General features: G+C 44.9%; 4 protein-coding genes across 5 annotated transcripts; all 4 read right to left on the bottom strand.

Moving 5' to 3' along the window:
• Nucleotides 1-617: 617 nt before the first annotated feature.
• On the bottom strand, nt 618-2,471 carry LOC127785163 (cytochrome P450 716A1-like). Its single transcript, XM_052312584.1, has one exon. The coding sequence runs from the start codon at nt 2,456-2,458 to the stop codon at nt 1,004-1,006; it is 1,455 nt and encodes a 484-aa protein (XP_052168544.1). The 5' UTR covers nt 2,459-2,471; the 3' UTR covers nt 618-1,003.
• Nucleotides 2,472-5,361: 2,890 nt separating this feature from the next.
• Nucleotides 5,362-8,005, bottom strand: LOC127784017 (protein CHAPERONE-LIKE PROTEIN OF POR1, chloroplastic-like). The gene is made up of 5 exons (XM_052311194.1): nt 7,864-8,005; nt 7,573-7,715; nt 6,291-6,673; nt 5,917-5,993; nt 5,362-5,827 (listed from the first exon to the last, which is right to left on the bottom strand). Exons 1-5 carry the CDS (start codon nt 7,917-7,919, stop codon nt 5,677-5,679), a joined length of 810 nt encoding a protein of 269 aa, XP_052167154.1. The 5' UTR covers nt 7,920-8,005; the 3' UTR covers nt 5,362-5,676.
• Nucleotides 8,006-9,400: 1,395 nt separating this feature from the next.
• Nucleotides 9,401-10,772, bottom strand: LOC127784878 (uncharacterized). The gene has a single exon (XM_052312287.1). It carries the CDS (start codon nt 9,918-9,920, stop codon nt 9,654-9,656), a length of 267 nt encoding a protein of 88 aa, XP_052168247.1. The 5' UTR covers nt 9,921-10,772; the 3' UTR covers nt 9,401-9,653.
• Nucleotides 10,773-10,900: 128 nt separating this feature from the next.
• LOC127784877 (hexanoyl-CoA synthase) lies at nt 10,901-15,379 on the bottom strand. Of its 2 annotated transcripts, XM_052312285.1 has the most exons (14): nt 14,948-15,379; nt 14,696-14,825; nt 14,328-14,578; nt 14,013-14,217; nt 13,845-13,885; nt 13,632-13,757; nt 13,261-13,334; nt 12,872-13,092; nt 12,418-12,512; nt 12,084-12,300; nt 11,857-11,982; nt 11,677-11,775; nt 11,383-11,592; nt 10,901-11,267 (listed from the first exon to the last, which is right to left on the bottom strand). In XM_052312285.1, exons 1-14 carry the CDS (start codon nt 15,235-15,237, stop codon nt 11,157-11,159), a joined length of 2,196 nt encoding a protein of 731 aa, XP_052168245.1. In that variant the 5' UTR covers nt 15,238-15,379; the 3' UTR covers nt 10,901-11,156. The 2 variants fall into 2 exon arrangements, with proteins under 2 accessions (XP_052168245.1, XP_052168246.1); XM_052312286.1 differs by lacking the exon at nt 14,948-15,379 and having other exon boundaries at nt 14,328-14,583.
• Nucleotides 15,380-16,377: the final 998 nt, after the last annotated feature.

The following is a 16,377-nucleotide window of genomic DNA, read 5'->3' as shown; positions in this document are numbered from 1 at the left end:
ACACTGTCTCGTGGGGTCCGTCCGTGCGGTGGGGACCGGATGTCAGTGTGGTGGGTTCGGAGATATATGGTGGAATTTTGGAGTGTAACCGACCTGCCAAGTGGGACCCACCTGTCATTCGTTTGAAATTGTTTCCACTGTAAAGACGCAGGCAACTAACCACTCTAGGAGGAAATTTTGAGGGTTTATGCCTTGAAAAAACGTAGGTACTATGGAAAACGAACGAATAAGGGCACCATTCATTGAGGTTTTTCTCCGCGCATCTTAAGCTACTGAAAAGTTTAAGCCTCTTTTTTTTGACGTTGTCGAATTTTATCGCGCCTTTCACATCATTTCATTCGTTTTTCCTAATGTGGGTAACTGTGTAGCCAAATAACTTTATTGCCCTTAGGCTTGAGAGGTGACGAGCTTTAACCATTGGTTCTATGGGTCGCACTCGCCGTCGTCGTACTCCTCGCCGCTGTCGGGCCAGACTCGTCGACGACGTCGTAGCGGCGGAGCGACGCGCCCTCGGGCGGCGGGGGTGGGGGTGGGCCTCCCGGAGGCGGCGGGGCGGGAGCAGTCCTTCTGAAGGCAGCGGGACCGGTGACGGGCCTCCCTGTGGGGGTGGACGGCGCATCGGCGAGGAGCTGCCTGAGGAGGGTGGCGAGCGGGCAGCCCTTGAGAGCGACGGAGGAAGCCATGGATCTCTCTCTCTCTTTTCTCTCGAGCGCTCTGCGATTCTTGCGGCGGTGGTGGCGAGCCGCGCCGGCCGGCCGCTCCCCTCAGCTCTCAGGTAGAGTGGCAGCGTCCCCCGCCCTGCGTCACCAGCGTCGACGCAGGCTGCGTGTATGCCCACGCTGTTCCTCCTCCTCGCCGATCCACCGCCGACGGATTTGGGGAATATTTTTTTCATGTGAATCGAAATGACGCCTAGATTATAGTAGAATGGGTTTTTTAATAAGTATACAATGTAATTTTCATCACAATCTTTGATTAAAATGCATTATACAATTATTACAATTCAGCACAATTCATTGTATTCTTTGGGCTCGATGTCGAGGAGGAGGCCCTGGTTTGGACACGGCAGCGGGTGCCTGGAGAAGCCGCCGTCGCAGCCGGCGGCGAGCCTCCACCTGAACCCGGTGACGATGTAGTGCATGGCCACCAGCGTCTCCGCCCTCGCGAACTCGTTCCCGGGGCACGCGCGCGCGCCGCCGCCGAACGGCACGTAGCTGAACGGCGGGGGCGCCGACTTCGCCGCCGCCGCCTCGAACCTCGCCGGCTCGAACCTGCCGGGGTCCGGGAAGATGGCCGGGTCCAGGTGCGTCATCGTCGCCGCGGTTATCACCTGCCACCCCTTGGGTATCACGTAGCCGCCGACCTCGACGTCGGCCACCGCCTTCCTCATGTTCGCGAACGTCGGCGGCACCATCCGCAGCGTCTCCATGGCCGCCGCCCACGTGTACCTCATCCCGGCGAGGTCGTCCCACGTCAGGGCGGAGCCGGAGCCTCCCCTGCGCCGCCGCTGCGCCGCGATCGCCTCCTGCTCCGCCGCGACCCGCTCGTAGGCCGCCCGGTTGCCGTCGAGGTGGCGGAGGAGGAAGGTGAGGAGCACGGCGGTGGTGTCGTGCGCCGCCACCATCAGGAACACGACGTTGTCGATGATCTCCTCCTCGTCCATCCCCTCGGCCAGCATGTGCGTCACCAGGTCGCCGGCGCTGCCGCCGCTCGCTCGCCGCCTCTCCTCCACGATCCGCGCCACGGCGCGCCGCCCGCGCCGGCTCGCGGCGAGGCACTTGCCGAAGGTGGTGAAGGGGAGGTTCACCGGGACGGCCCAGATCCCCCGGACCAGCTGCTGGAACTCCGACGAGAGCTCACGCCTCACGGCGGCGTGGTCGCCCCGCCTCTCCAGCCCGAACAGCACGGTGCACATGACGTCGAACGTCAGCGACTTCATCGACGGCATCACCGCGACGGCGGCGCGGCCGCCCCACTCGGCGCGGAGATGGCGGCGGACCTCGTCGTCCATGGCCGAGACGTAGTTCTTGACGGCGTCGAGCCTGAGGAAGCGGGCCATCATGGCCCTGACGCGGCGGTGGTCGTCGCCGGCCACCTCGCGGATGTTGCGGCGGCCGACCATGCGGAGGAAGGAGGCGCTGCTCATGGCGGCGAGCTTGTCGCTGGAGAAGAGGAGCTTGTTGCAGGAGGCGCCGGCGAGGAACGCCGTGGGGCGGCCGAAGAGGGAGATCGTGGAGACGGGGCCGTAGGCGGCGGCACGGCGGCGGAGCCAGTCCTCGGCGGCGTTGGAGCGGAGGGCGCGGAGCAGGGCGAGGGTGTGGCCGACGACGGGGAGGCCCAGGGAGCCCGGAGGCTGATTCTTGCGGCGGCGCAGCGACGACGACGCCACGGCGGCGGCGGCGGCGGCGGCGGTGGCGAGGATGGTTAGTAGAGCTACCAGCATCGCAGAAGCGTCCATGGATCTTGGATCAGCCTCGTTCTCTCTTCACAACTAGGCGTTTAGCCAGTGGCTGGCTAGTACATTGGTTAATCCTACTATGGGAAAACTCTTCTCTCGTTAATTATTGCACATCAACTACTACTCCACTAAAAAAATACTAATCCTAGCTACAAACCTAAACCTAAACATATATATATACATACATATATATATATATATATACATATATATATATATATTCGTAGTTAGCATTAAATTTTTTTATGGGACATAGGGATCGGAATAATTATTCTTTTAGAAGAATGACGATATAGAGTATATAATATCATTTTATAAGCACATGAGTTCAAACTCGACTTTTAGAGGTCGTAAAAAAATCTTATATCTTATAAAGTCGAATTTAAACTTATGAAGTGATATACTACATTTTAATTTATCTTATTAATTTTATATTCATTTAATTAACCTGTAGTAAACAAGTTTTGGTGATTAGAACCCTTCTCCCATACTACTTAACTACTAATTTGGTTATATTTGATCAAGCAGCTTATAATATGACACAGACAAAGTAGAGTGATAGTGTCTATTCTTTTTTTTTTAACAAAGTATAAATGTGGGTGCCTTACTATTGATGGGTACATCGTCTATCCCTGAAAAAATAATTAGCCATAATAGGAGTACCCATAAATGCAAGCACCCGTATTAAATTTAAAATTTAAATCCGGGTGAACTGGTTCCACCAAAAAAAACCTAACAGTTGAGTTACACTCACTTCACAACATTAGTGTCTGTTCCTAATATACTTGGTAGCGGATATTATCGAAAATGCTCAGCACCGCGCGTCCGATCGTGCACTGAAAAATCGGTCGCCGCGCATGCCGTGTGATCGAGCCGCGCGGATCGGACGGCTATCCATCAGGCTGTGACATTGTTGTTAGCCAAAGCAAATACTAGCATCTCTTATTTCTTCAAAAGATTTTTTTTCTCGTAAACTATTTATTTAATCTATGATCTGATTGCACCACTAAATAGTAATTTCGTTACAATTAAATCTTTACAACAAGACCACACATGATTATATTTCGACAAAAAAAATATTTTAACTTTTTATTGATTTTTTTAGAATGTTGCATATGGTCCTTTTGAGGTTTCAACCAGTAGTTTTACAATGTTTCAGGTAATGTACTCATGATATTTCACTATGTACAGATCAAATGTTGCAGTGGATTTTGATATTATGGAACGCGTCGTTGCAATAAATCACCCACATATTTTGGAAACCCTCTATTAAGGGAATTTGGTTTATTTTTTGTTCCACCAAAAATGTTTCACCCAGTGTATTCATAATGTTTCACTATATATAAATCTAATGTTGCAGTGAACTGAAATACTCCATTGCAACAAAAAAAACTCACATATTTTGCAAACCTCCTATTAAGGTAATTCGGTTTATTTTTCGTTCCACCGAAAAATGTTTCACCTAGTGTACTTACAATGTTTCACTATGTATGGATCAAATATTGCAGTGAACTGAAACATTCTTTCGCTATTTGCTGAAACATTGTTTTCATATAAGGTGAAACAACACCCGATTTAATCGAGTGAAACATGTTCGATCTACTTAGTGAAACAATTCCGATATACCTAGTGGTACATCGTGCAATATTTAAAAATAATTCAATAATAAGCTAAAAATAATTTCGCCGGAATATATGCATGTGTGGTCTTGTTTTGAAGATTTAATTGCAACGAATTTAATAGTACAATCAGATCATGATTTGGATAATTAATTTAAAAGAAAAATCAGTTTTAAGGAGTTTTGCATGTAAATCGGGCGCTGACGCCAGCATTATATCAGCACCCGATTTTTCTCCAAATCTATCGGACGCCCGACCGTATACAGCCCTGGATATTATTCATGTTCAAACTTTAAGGGATATGATATCGTTGTGCGGGCAACTAAACAATGCATGTATATTAGATATGGAGTCAATTGTTGCGGTAGCTTAAAATAAACGGCCTCATAATTTTTAATTGTTATAAAGGTGAACATAGTGGCAGATTATATAATACAAAGTATGACATGTAGTACTCCTTATCGGTGAGGCGACGGGGCTGGTGATGAAGAGGGTGATAGTTGGATTGTGGTGCATACGGCTCGATCGGCCTTACATGATCATCGTCGAGATGGTGGAGAAGACCACTGCATACTGCATGTCTGCATAGCTTGAGCTATCATAACATGAATGAATTAGTCAAGACCAGACTCCTATCGACTCATTTCCACTAGTTAGTTCAGTCCTCGAAATTTAACCCTGATCAGGATACTAGAGGGTTTCTTTTCTTGTGTAATCTTCTGCATAATCTCGATCAAGATGCACGGAACAATTGTCAATTTAACACAGTTCATTCATGCCACACTAGCAAGTACAGTTGAGAGAACGTTCAGGGTCTTCTTGCTAACTTTATAAGGTGGTGAGTTAGCTGGTTTAGGTTGAAAGTTTTACCCCTTATATTTATTTGATATTTCACTTTTTTTTTTTTGCAAGTACAGTTGTCGCAGACGATGGCGGGGTGGCCGTTTGTCTCTGTACCAGCAAGCATATAGCCGCGAGGACTAATCTTGGAGCACATCTCGGTCTTGATGAACAAAATACCCCGAAAGACCGGAGAAAGAATAAAACCATGTTATAACCATTATATAAGGAGAATGTTATTTCATTATTATGTTGCCACCTCATACCAATAATACATGGAACCATCTTGTCAATGGCAAAGAATCAAAGGTCCATTTCTTTTATTAGGAAAACAACAAATCTGGAGGCAGTACTGTCTGCCACAAGGTCATGGCATATGCAGCTGCCTTCGAAAGTCATGAAAGATTTTTCATATAAACTAATTCAATCTCCACAAGATCGAAAGTCATGAAAGATTTTTCATATGAAACAATTCAATCTCCACAATAATCAATCGGGTTATATTAGATTAATGTGTTCCAAAAAGAAAAAAGGCTAAACGATAGAGTAAAATGACCTGAAGTTGTGGACAGATTGATTTTCTTGTTTCAGAGAAGTGCTGAACAGAAAATTTTGAGGCTTGACCATATGGAAGAAGAGGAGAACCTCAAAGTGATGTCATTCTACAAAACTTTTCCGAGACCCATAGTGGAGATGTCAGTAGTTGCAAAATTTCTGCAAGCAATTCTACAATTTACGGTTACAAGATTTACAAGGTTTTCATTTGAGGAAAGTGCAACCCAGGAACAGGAAGACATATGCAACTAATGATGTAAGTAGCTCAAGGGACCAAGAGGGTGGGATGATGAATGTTGGGATAAGTGGGACCAATAGAGAGCCAATTATCCAGCCACCAACAAGCACTCCAAACCTGGAAGAACAAAAGAGTAAGCATGATATTGATATCAAAGTAGGCAAGCTACGGTCCGATGGATATCAAGTGAAAAAATTCCCACTAACCCAGTTGTTGATGCCCTCATGAGGTTCTTCATCTTATCATTAAGGAAATATATGCATGAGAAGAGCGATATTGCAAGCTGCAAAAGGAAAAAAAAAACTAGTCAACTAGAGAAGTTGTGCTCAAGATGGGAAGTGTATTAAGCTAGTATTGCATAAATATTTAAAATTTAGGAGTTATTAGGCCTTGCATTGTCTTTATACCCTCAACAAGAGATGTTGGTTACATTGGATAATTTAAATTTTCAGATGAATGAACAAGCATATGCATTTTACGTGCAAACTAGATTGCCTTCTTGGACTGCTATGAATTGAAATATGTCATCAAACAAGAAAAAAACAACTTGAAAGGTCAGCAAAAACCAAAGCACAGATACCTGGAATGCAGGTCCATTCTCAGCAGAAGTCGCTATGCTCCAACCAGCAATGAAAGCGAAAAAGAACAATCTTCTTGAAATGATATCCATTTGTGGCACCTCAAAATATCCAAGCAGTGCCTTTACCCATGACGGGGATTCCTCAACTCGCTTTTTTAGCTTAGTTTTCAGATTAATCTTAGTCTTTTTCCGCTGCTGGTAGCTCTTCATTATTATCTTCTCGTATGCACCTTCAATAGCTTCTTCACTTGGTTCATGCCCAGCATACTGTTGAATAAGGAAATTTCTAGCACTCCTGATCTCTTCTTCAGCTGCATCACGATCAACACCAAGAAGCTTGTAGGGATCACGAATCCGGTATCTTGGAAACACTGGAACGTGCTCTGTGGAGACACAGAAACTAGGGTTAAGATCACATAAGATAAGCTCTACAACTGCACGTTGTTTCCAAAAACAATCAAAAGAATGGAAAGTTGGGTTCTATGTCAGTATTCTTAGTAATCACAAAAAATAACAACCCCAAGTAGCAAGCAAAAAATCTGTGGGAAGTGGGAAACCTAGATGCAAACCTATATGGGTTATCAAGATAAATGAACGAAAGTTATCTTTCTATTACCTTTTATTCCTAGTGCAAGGACAAGAAACTCATGCACAGAACAAGTTTGACATTGATTAAATAATCATAAAAATAATATCGTAATTTATGAGACACTGTTGATAAACATCAATACAATGGATATCATCGGTTCAGAACTTCAGATTTACACAAGAAAACTAATTGGCACCACTTGATATCTTGTCTAACCAAACCCATAGAAGAGCATTCCCTCTTTCAGCTTAGAGAACCCAACAAACAAGATTTAGCATTAGTACCAAACCACCATGCCAGCATCTGCGCCATCATAATTCTAGAAATGCCGCTATATCACCATAAGGCATATGCATCTCTCCTTCCTGAAATCATTTCACTAGAAATTTCTAAGCATAAAGTATGGTAATAGACACGTTAATTCCCTAGCTAATCCTGTATATTTCTCCACTAGGCATGAACCAGGCATGCTCAGCCTGTGCTACCAAGCATCTCCATTGTGTTCATGGCACAAATTATGAAATTGGTAATCCAATAAATGGGATCACCACACAGCCAATACGATCAGTTCATCGCAGCAGCTAAACAGGCATTATCACTCTGCAACCCAGAGACCACGCAGAACAACACAAATCAGCTGAGGCATCGAGAGAGCATCGCTAGGGTTCGGGCATCTCCCTCCCCCTTCCTTACCGTAGCTGAACCCGCGGTCCCCGCCGGCGCCCGCGCCCGCGCCGCCGCCGATGGAGAGGCTCATGGAGCACCGCGGGCCCCGCGCCACCAGCCGCCGCCGCGGCGGGGCCAGCGAGACGCCTCCCCGCAACCCATGCAAGCACCTGCACACAATGGGGAAAACGCGCGCACCGGAGAACCCCCACAGAGGGGCCGGCAGGGGGAGCTCGTCGTCAGTCGCGGAGGAGGAGAGACGCGAGCCGGGGGAGGAGGGGCGGAAAAGGGTTTCGAGGGGCTCGTGGGCGCGCTCACCGGTAGTGGGGACGCGGGAGCGGGCGGACGAGGAAGAGCGCGGCCGTCGCCTGCATCTCCGGCGGCGGCGGGAGGAGGAGGAGGGCGGCGTGGATGGCGAGAGGGGGGGATTGGATAGGGGGAGGAGGCGGAGACGAGGAAGGGGACGACTCGGGAGAGGGAGAGGGAGGTGGTGGGTCTTTTGTGGGCCTGGATGGACTTTGGGTGGGAAGGTGTTGGGCTTTTGATGGGTCTGTATGGGCCGGGCACATTTGGGATTTGATGATTCATACTCCTCCGTTCCTAAATATTACGCCGTTGACCTTTTTAAATGTTCGTCTTATTAAAAAACTTTTGTAAGATATGTAAAACCATATATATATATATATATATATATATATATATATATATATATAAAAGTATATTTAACAACGAATCAAATGATAGAAAAAGAATTAACTCCCTTCGTCCCTAAATATTACGCCGTTGACCTTTTTAAACATATTTGACCGTTCGTCTTATTAAAAAAATTTTGTAAAATATGTAAAACCATATATATATATATATATACATAAAAATTTATTTAACAATGAATCAAATGATAGAAAAAGAATTAATAGTTACTTAAATTTTTTGAATAAGACGAATGATCAAATATGTTTAAAAAAGTCAACGGCTCAATTATTTAGGGACAGAGGGAGTATTTCTTTTCTTTTTTTACTACTACCCCCGTCCCAAAATAAGTGCAGCTGTGGATATTCGTGCCCAACGTTTGACCGTCCGTCTTATTTGAAAAATTTGTGAAAAAATTGAAAATATTTAGTCACACATAAAATACTATTCATGTTTTATCATCTAATAGCAATAAAAATACCAATCATAAAAAAATATTAAATAAGACAAACGGTCAAACGTTGAACGTGAATAGTGCAAAACTGCACTTATTTCGGGACGGAGGGAGTAGTAGTAACATGTCATGTACCTACACGCTCTGTTAAAAAAAAACTTCTACTAATGAATCTGGACAAATGTTGTTCAAATTCATCCTCAGAAGTTGGTTTTTTATGGGACGGAGGGACAAATACGTGTCCAGGTTCATTCCCAGAGAGTATGTAACTAGAGAAGTTAGGATTGTGATTGGTAAAAATTAGATCCGGTGATTGAGAAGAACTCTTACCATGATTATGCAAGAGGAGCGTACAAACGAAACGCGCGGTGGGAGTAGCAGGGATGGAGGACGACTCTTTTTTGCAGAAAGACAAATGTAGAGTAAAGTCTATTTTTAGCCTTCAAACTTGCATTGAAGTCCAATTTTCACCGTGAACTATAAAAATCGTTTGTTTTTATCCTAAATTTTTGAAATCGGACAAGTTTCACCCTGATGCTGATTTTAGATGGTGGTTTTTTGTCACACAACAACAGTAACAAGCACCAACATTGTTTTATGTTGTTTTAGGTGCTAATATGGGATTGGTTCCACATGTCACACATTTTCCCCCTTATTTCCTCACACAAAGTAGTGATTACAGAGATGCAAGGAAAAAGAAGAGTAAAAAAATGTATACAATATGTGGGACAATAACTTGTTAACAATCACCGAACGGGACATAAAAACAGCAAGATAATTTCTAGTGCAGCTAAAACTATGGACTTCGACGGAAGTCTGAGATCCAAAGATAAACTTTACCCTAATATAAATCCTCTACAAACCTATAAAACATTCTGCAATTCCTACTGCTCAATCAAATTACCGGTCATTGGATTATTATCTATGTCCACGACAGCAAAGGGAGGGGATTAATCAGAGAGCGTCACGGGAAGAAGGCGCGTTTCTTGGCCTTGCTGCTGTTGTTGCTGTTGCTGCCGGCGACCATGGCGTCGACGATGGCGAGGTTCTTGGCGATGAGCTTCTGCGCGCGGCGGCTAGTGATCTCCACCTTCATGCTGTTTGTCTTCTCCATCTTGTCGTAGCACGACGACGACGACGACGACTCCGCCGCCGCCGCCGCCGCCGTCAGCATCTTCCTTCTTCGCAGCCTCGCCTTGATGCCGCCGACGAGCTTCGCCAGCTTCCCCATCGCCGTCTCTTCTCAGATTCTTTTTGGGAAGATTTTTATAAGATGGATTTACTGATCGATCGAGCCTTTTAAGTATCCACATTCCACAGGTAGGCGAAGCCGAGGCCGGTGGATGTGCTGAGCTGACGACGACGGTCAAATGTTGAGTTGGTCATGCATGCTTATGAGCAGGAAACTTTCGAATCGGCTAACGGCACGATCCACCGTGGCAACCGGGACACGTGGAATCCCCTCAACGAGTCACTGGACGACTGACAAAGTGTCCCCACCCCGAGTTCCCTGGGGTGGGGCATACGTGTCAGTGCCACGCCTGACCCAGTGTGAGAAGGCACTGTTTTTTCGTAGATTCAGGTGCCAGCTTATATCAATTGAATCTGAAAGAGCAAGTGTGTTTCCAAGGTCAAAGTTTTTGGTTGGCTTCTTTTAATGGATCGCTTAAACACTCATGATATGCTGGACAGAAGGCACTGTTCTCCTCAAAATGCTTCCTTGAACTGTGTTTTGTGTGCTACAGGAGTGAGAAACAACCCTGCATATTTTCTTTCAGTGCCTATTCAGCTCTGAATGTTGGGCTCAATTTGGTGTGGTTTGGGATCTTTCCCTTAGTTGTTTGCTGCCAAGAATTCTTATATGTCTTCACACTATGTTGAGAAGGTGCTCTATACTGCTTGGAATATTTGGAAGCAAAGGAATGGGAATGGTTTAATCTTTAATAATCTAGCCCCTTCAGTTGCCTCTTGGAGAGCTCTTAAGACTGATATCTCCCTCTTAGTTTATAGGCTTAATTTATTTGAGAGACTCTCTAAAATTGTGGATTAACTTGTTGTAATTTGAACTTTTTGTTTTGTTTAATATATTAACCGTGGGGCTTCCCCTACAGTGTTTCCCTCTCAAAAATATTTAGTACTAGGTTGATCTTTTATGGGACGGAGGGAATAGAGCTTAGGAATTTCACTGGAATACACTATAGGCCACCTGAATTTCACTTAAGTCCCACAAAGACTTTATTCACATAGCGAAAAACATATGACAGGAAAATGTAGCAATAACGCTTTCAGTACCTCATCATGACCTGATCTATCATCTCATTTCACACCGGAGAGAACAAAAGCCTTGCTATACAACTGATTTAGTGATTTTTAACCAGACGTGTATTCACAGTTTGCTGTGCCGAAGTTTTTTCCTTTTGGGTGTACGTATGATGCAATAGAACCAATTTTGCTTTTTTGTAACTACCTAGATTTTGGAGTGCTTTGGCTGCTGGGTGAACTCCTTGCGGAGGACTCTCCTCATGACCTTGTTTGAGGCTGTTCTAGGGAGCGAAGGGACTGCCACAACTGAAGAAACCTGCAGAGATGATGGGAGGAAACAGGTGCTTAGTGATGTTATCGCAGTGTGCCATGTAAAAGATGTAGGGTACAGTAGTTATCAATGAGATGATTCACAGGGATGGTATAAGAACCTTGAAAAGAGGGTTAAGTTTCTTCAGAGCAGTGTTGAATGCCAGTTTCAGCTGATTCAAATCCTCTGTTTGTGAGCTTTGGTCTTTGAAGACGACGGCTATGGTCAGCTGTTCAGGGCCACCCCCTAGAGGTGGAACCCCAATAGCTGCTGTTTCAAGGATGGCGTCGTTTACCCTGTTGCAGATCCGCTCTATCTCGATGGAACTCACCTGAGATTGGTCGAGACACATTAATGTCTGGATTGCCGAAATCTAAATTTGCTAAATAAGTTGTGCATTTGTGGCATTTGGTACCTTAATTCCACCAAGGTTCATTGTGTCATCTGCGCGCCCATGAGCCCTATAATACCCATCTGGAGTACGCTCAAATTCATCCCCATGCCTCCGAAGGACCTGCACACCCAGTTACATGGATTAGTGGTCTCAAGTCTCAACTTAAACGATGATTAGGGAGACCAGGGATGAAACACGTACTTTCCCGTTCCATTCTGGCATTCCACTGAAGTACACCTCATGATGATCAGCATTCAGCAATGTTGTTGAAGCTCCCAGGAAGGTTGGATCAAGCGCAAGTTCTCCAGTACCAACAGAATCTTGTGGCTGCATAGTTTGCAAGCTTAAGCGGAGATACACACAATAGAAACTAATTCTATGTTACTCATGCAAGAAATTTTTCTAATTTTCTATTCCAGAATACTTACTAATGGATTTCCATTGTTGTCAAGAATAAACAGGTTACAACCCATTGCAGGTGTACTGAATGCAGATAATGCTTGAGGTTGCAGCAATGATCCAGCAACAAATCCACCACCAATTTCTGTGCCTCCACAGTACTCTATAACTGGTTTGTAGCAAACTCTTCCCATCAACCATAAATAATCATCCACACTGGATGCCTCCCCGGATGAGCTAAAACATCTATATATAAGGAACAATATAATCAGTCACAAACCATATCATCCAAAGAGATACACAATATTTCCCTTACACAAGCTAAAACAAAAGAGGTAAAGTCCAAACCACTCAAGAAATTACCTAATGGTTGACCAATCAAACCCAGCTGTACAATCTGTACTTTTCCATGAACGAGCAATGCTGGGTACCAACCCAAGCATAGTCACCTTTGCATCCTGGAAGTTATTCAGTAATGAGAAAATAGTATAAGAAAATATTGTAATTCAAACTGAAAAATTGTAGAATATATACAGAAAAAGAGAGTATCAGAAATTTCATGGCTACGCTGTTCATTGTTCCTACTAATAAAGTTAAGGAACATCATCCATCTGTATTATTACTACCAAAAGAACTTAACTGGAAAAGCATAGGCCTGCACAGGAGCTATTCACACATTCTAAATTATTTTGGAAACATTTTGACACTGATACTTAGGAGAATTCTTATTATGTATTTGAACAAAATCAAAAGATAGTGCACAGTTTCTGATACTGATTTTCATGAGGTTGAACATTCTACCATGAAGCATCCATACCTGTACAAACTTTGCAAAGCCTGAACTATTCAGGGAGCCATTATAAAGAGCCATGGAAGCTCCATTCAGTAAAGAGGCATAAACAAGCCATGGGCCCATCATCCAACCGAGGTTAGTAGGCCATGCAACAACATCACCTCTGCGAATATCCATGTGACACCATCCATCAGCAGCTGACTTCAGAGGTGTTAAGTGTGTCCATGGAATTGCTTTTGGCTCCCCTGAATATGACAACTATCAGATTTTGAACAATATTGGAACTCATAATCATAAGGAGGATCTACTATGACATGATTGTGATGCACAATATTACAACAAATATTTGTGAATGGTTAAGGTAGAGCACACAAAAGTCACAAAACAGACATGTTATCTAGACTAGTGCTCACCTGTAGTCCCTGACGAAAACAAGATATTGGTGAAGGCATAGGCAGGTTGCTCAACAGCGGTATAATTATCAGCCCTGCAATTTTGTCACATTATTGCATAATATAGTAATACATACTTAATTCAAGAAACATGTATTTCTGAGAGGTAGTGTAAATTATTTCCAAGCTAACTACCCAGAAATTTTCTGGAGTTTGCGCACCACACATTATGAACGTGCTGCACTGGAAAATTTTGGCGACTGCTCCACAATTTAGGCAGTAACGGCATATCCAATGTGACAAAAATTTGCAGATACACCAGTCATTCCACGTGCAGCCACCAGCCATTTTACCAAAAAAAGGAAACCATGATCAGAATGTAGCAAACTTACTTGGCATGGTTAACTTTTGCAAGAAAATCTTCCCAGGACAGATCATCAGCACGCATTCCTTTTATCGGTGTTGATCCCCTTACAGGGATCACAATTGTCATAGGGGCCTTAGCTTCCACAACTCTACTGTAGAATGAAAGCTATGATGTTAGAGACAAATTCTAATAATACGAACACTGATCTATAAGCCTGTGCATTTAAAGGTTAAGGCACCTGTACAAAGGCAATTCCTTGTCATCTCGAAGGATGTAATCCTAGCATGAAAAATTAAAGCTGTCAGTCCGCATGACCAAAACTTTGCCCTATAGAAGCTGAAACTATTGAGCAAAGGAGCAACATGTTCATCAATGGTTTCAGGAGAAATGTGAATTAAGTAAATACCTGGGTGAAAATTGCTTTTGCTTCTGATATCTTTAGCCTCATTGATATTGCGGGAGCAGCAAAGCTGTCCGCGATTGAGACAACCACATAGCCTGCCAACACAATTGCCAGGTAGATCACAACAGCATTCACATTCATGGGCATGTCAATGGCAATCGCGGATCCCTTAGCCAGGTTGAGTGCATCAAGCGCATTTGCCACCAGGCTGCTCCAAACAAAACAAGAAGAATCGATTCCGGAATCAGATTGCCACAAAACATATTTATATATACCCGACTTGCCCTCTCTAGAGATATAAATGCTATTAGTCATTACCAAACTTTTTTCCTCAGTTCCTCAAGAGTAACAAAGTTGAGGGGCTCAGAATCCTTCCCCTCATCCCTCCACACGATAGCAACGTCGTCGGAACTCCTTCCGGGCTTCGCGGTCAGGCAATTCGCAGCAGCATTCAGCACGGCGCCGGGCAACCACTCGCCGCCGGGGTAAGCATCGTTCTCCCTCAGGATGCAAGATGGCTCCACACTGAAAGTAATCCCCATCTCCTCAAACACCATCTTCCAGTACGCCTGCCCTTGAAAAACAGTGGCCAAACTGACACTGTAAGCTCACCTCTAACAACAGTAAAACAGCAATAATCGCAAACAATGGATCAATGAGGGCAAGATTTTTGCATCTTCCACAACCTCTGGATTCTCAATGGAGAACTTGTGGAAGTCGGTGAAGCTAGCGATTGGATCCTTGTACTTGTCGCCGAGGAACTCCCTCCCTCGCGCCTCGAGGACGCGGCCGACATTGGTCAATACGGCCTCCTCCCTGCAACAATTTTCCCACCACCAAAAACCACAGCAGATTAGTAGAACAGCTTCGGCGTCGGCGAGCGACCTCATCTCAATCAGCGGATTGGAGGATCGAGAGAGAAAAGGAGGAAGGCTTACGGGTCGGGGGTCCAGGCCGGCGGCGTGGCGGAGGGGAACCCGGCGAAGCATCCGTAGTAGAGCATCCGGTGCACCGCGAACGGCACGCCCGGGCGGAGCGCGGCCCTGCAGAGCTCCCCCCACACCGCCGCCGCATCCCCGTCCCCGCCGCGCGCGCCCACCGCGCGCCGGACCGCCTCGTGCAGCTCCGCCGCCGCACCACCCGCCACCCCCGCGGCGAGGAGGTCGTCGACGGTGATCGCGCCCAGCGGCACGTGCGCCGCCGCGGCGGCTGCGGCGGCGTGGCCCATGATGCTGCTGCTGCTGCGAAGCTGCGGCAGATGCGTCGCGGACAGGTGCACCAAACTGGGCGAGAGAGAGAGAAAGAGGATGAGATGGCGAATTGGCGATGGCGATGGCGATGGCGATGGCGACGTCGTGCTTGTCGCCTTGGTCGGATCAATGAGCAGTTCGGATGGGATAAACAAAAATATCTCGCGAATATTTTGTGCGGGTAGATGGAATTCCGGCGAATTTTATAAGCAGCGCACGTTTGGCGCACGGCAGTGAGTTTGGTCTCGGCAGGTCTCTCTCGCTTTATCGTTTTGCTCCGTCGTCGGCTTTTTGCCGCAACCTCTCGTGTTATTTGAGGAATTGAGGTTACGTTTGCCACGTACCCCATTAATTAAATTATTTTAGGAAACAGTTCAAACTCCTAAATTTAAGTAAAAACTAGATCTATATAAAATAAAGTTGTACGACAGTTTAAACCTAATTTCATCTCTCTAATTTATTTTGTAAGAGTATTTCAATCAGCTTACTTTCATTTTGGATAGAGCTGAAACTGTTTAACTGTAACTCCAGAAGTGATGGAGCTAGAGTTAAAACTCTGCCAAACAAGCCCTTGACGTTTTCAATTTCTTCACTGCATTATTGAAAGTTAACACGTGAAATCTTGTGTGTATAGAATACGCTCTCACTAAAGTTAACATGTATAAAGATTAGCTATAAGGTTGCATTTACAATTTTTTCTTTCTTTCTATTAGAACATGTGTAGAGCTAGCTATTACATAATGGAGTAGCTAACATTCCTCATTTATTTATTTTTTCTCTTCTCTACACGCCACATATACAACTATTCTCGTAACCAGGAGATCTGGTTCTTATTGGGAAAAAAAGTGTATATACAACACTCGATTAAAATTATACTATTTGTCAATCGATTTTCGTCCGTATGAAAAATTTACGGCACGCGCATCCAACATCCGCGCCTCTAAAAGCCATGTGCTGCCTTAACCAACTTGTAAAGATCGATAAATATTTTTTGTACTTGGGCCTAGTTGTAGTTGGATACGTATGGGCTTTTAACCGATCTCTGTGGCCTTGAATGTGTTTTTGTGATCTTTCGGTGGGCTTTCAGCCCATCAACCGCACGAGTGTTCGACTTCGTA

The sequence above is a fragment of the Oryza glaberrima genome, chromosome 9, assembly GCF_000147395.1.
Source record: "Oryza glaberrima chromosome 9, OglaRS2, whole genome shotgun sequence".
NCBI classification, from domain to species: Eukaryota; Viridiplantae; Streptophyta; class Magnoliopsida; order Poales; family Poaceae; genus Oryza; species Oryza glaberrima.
The sequence above is the reverse complement of the archived record's forward strand: the minus strand, read 5'-3'. Positions and strand labels throughout refer to the sequence as shown.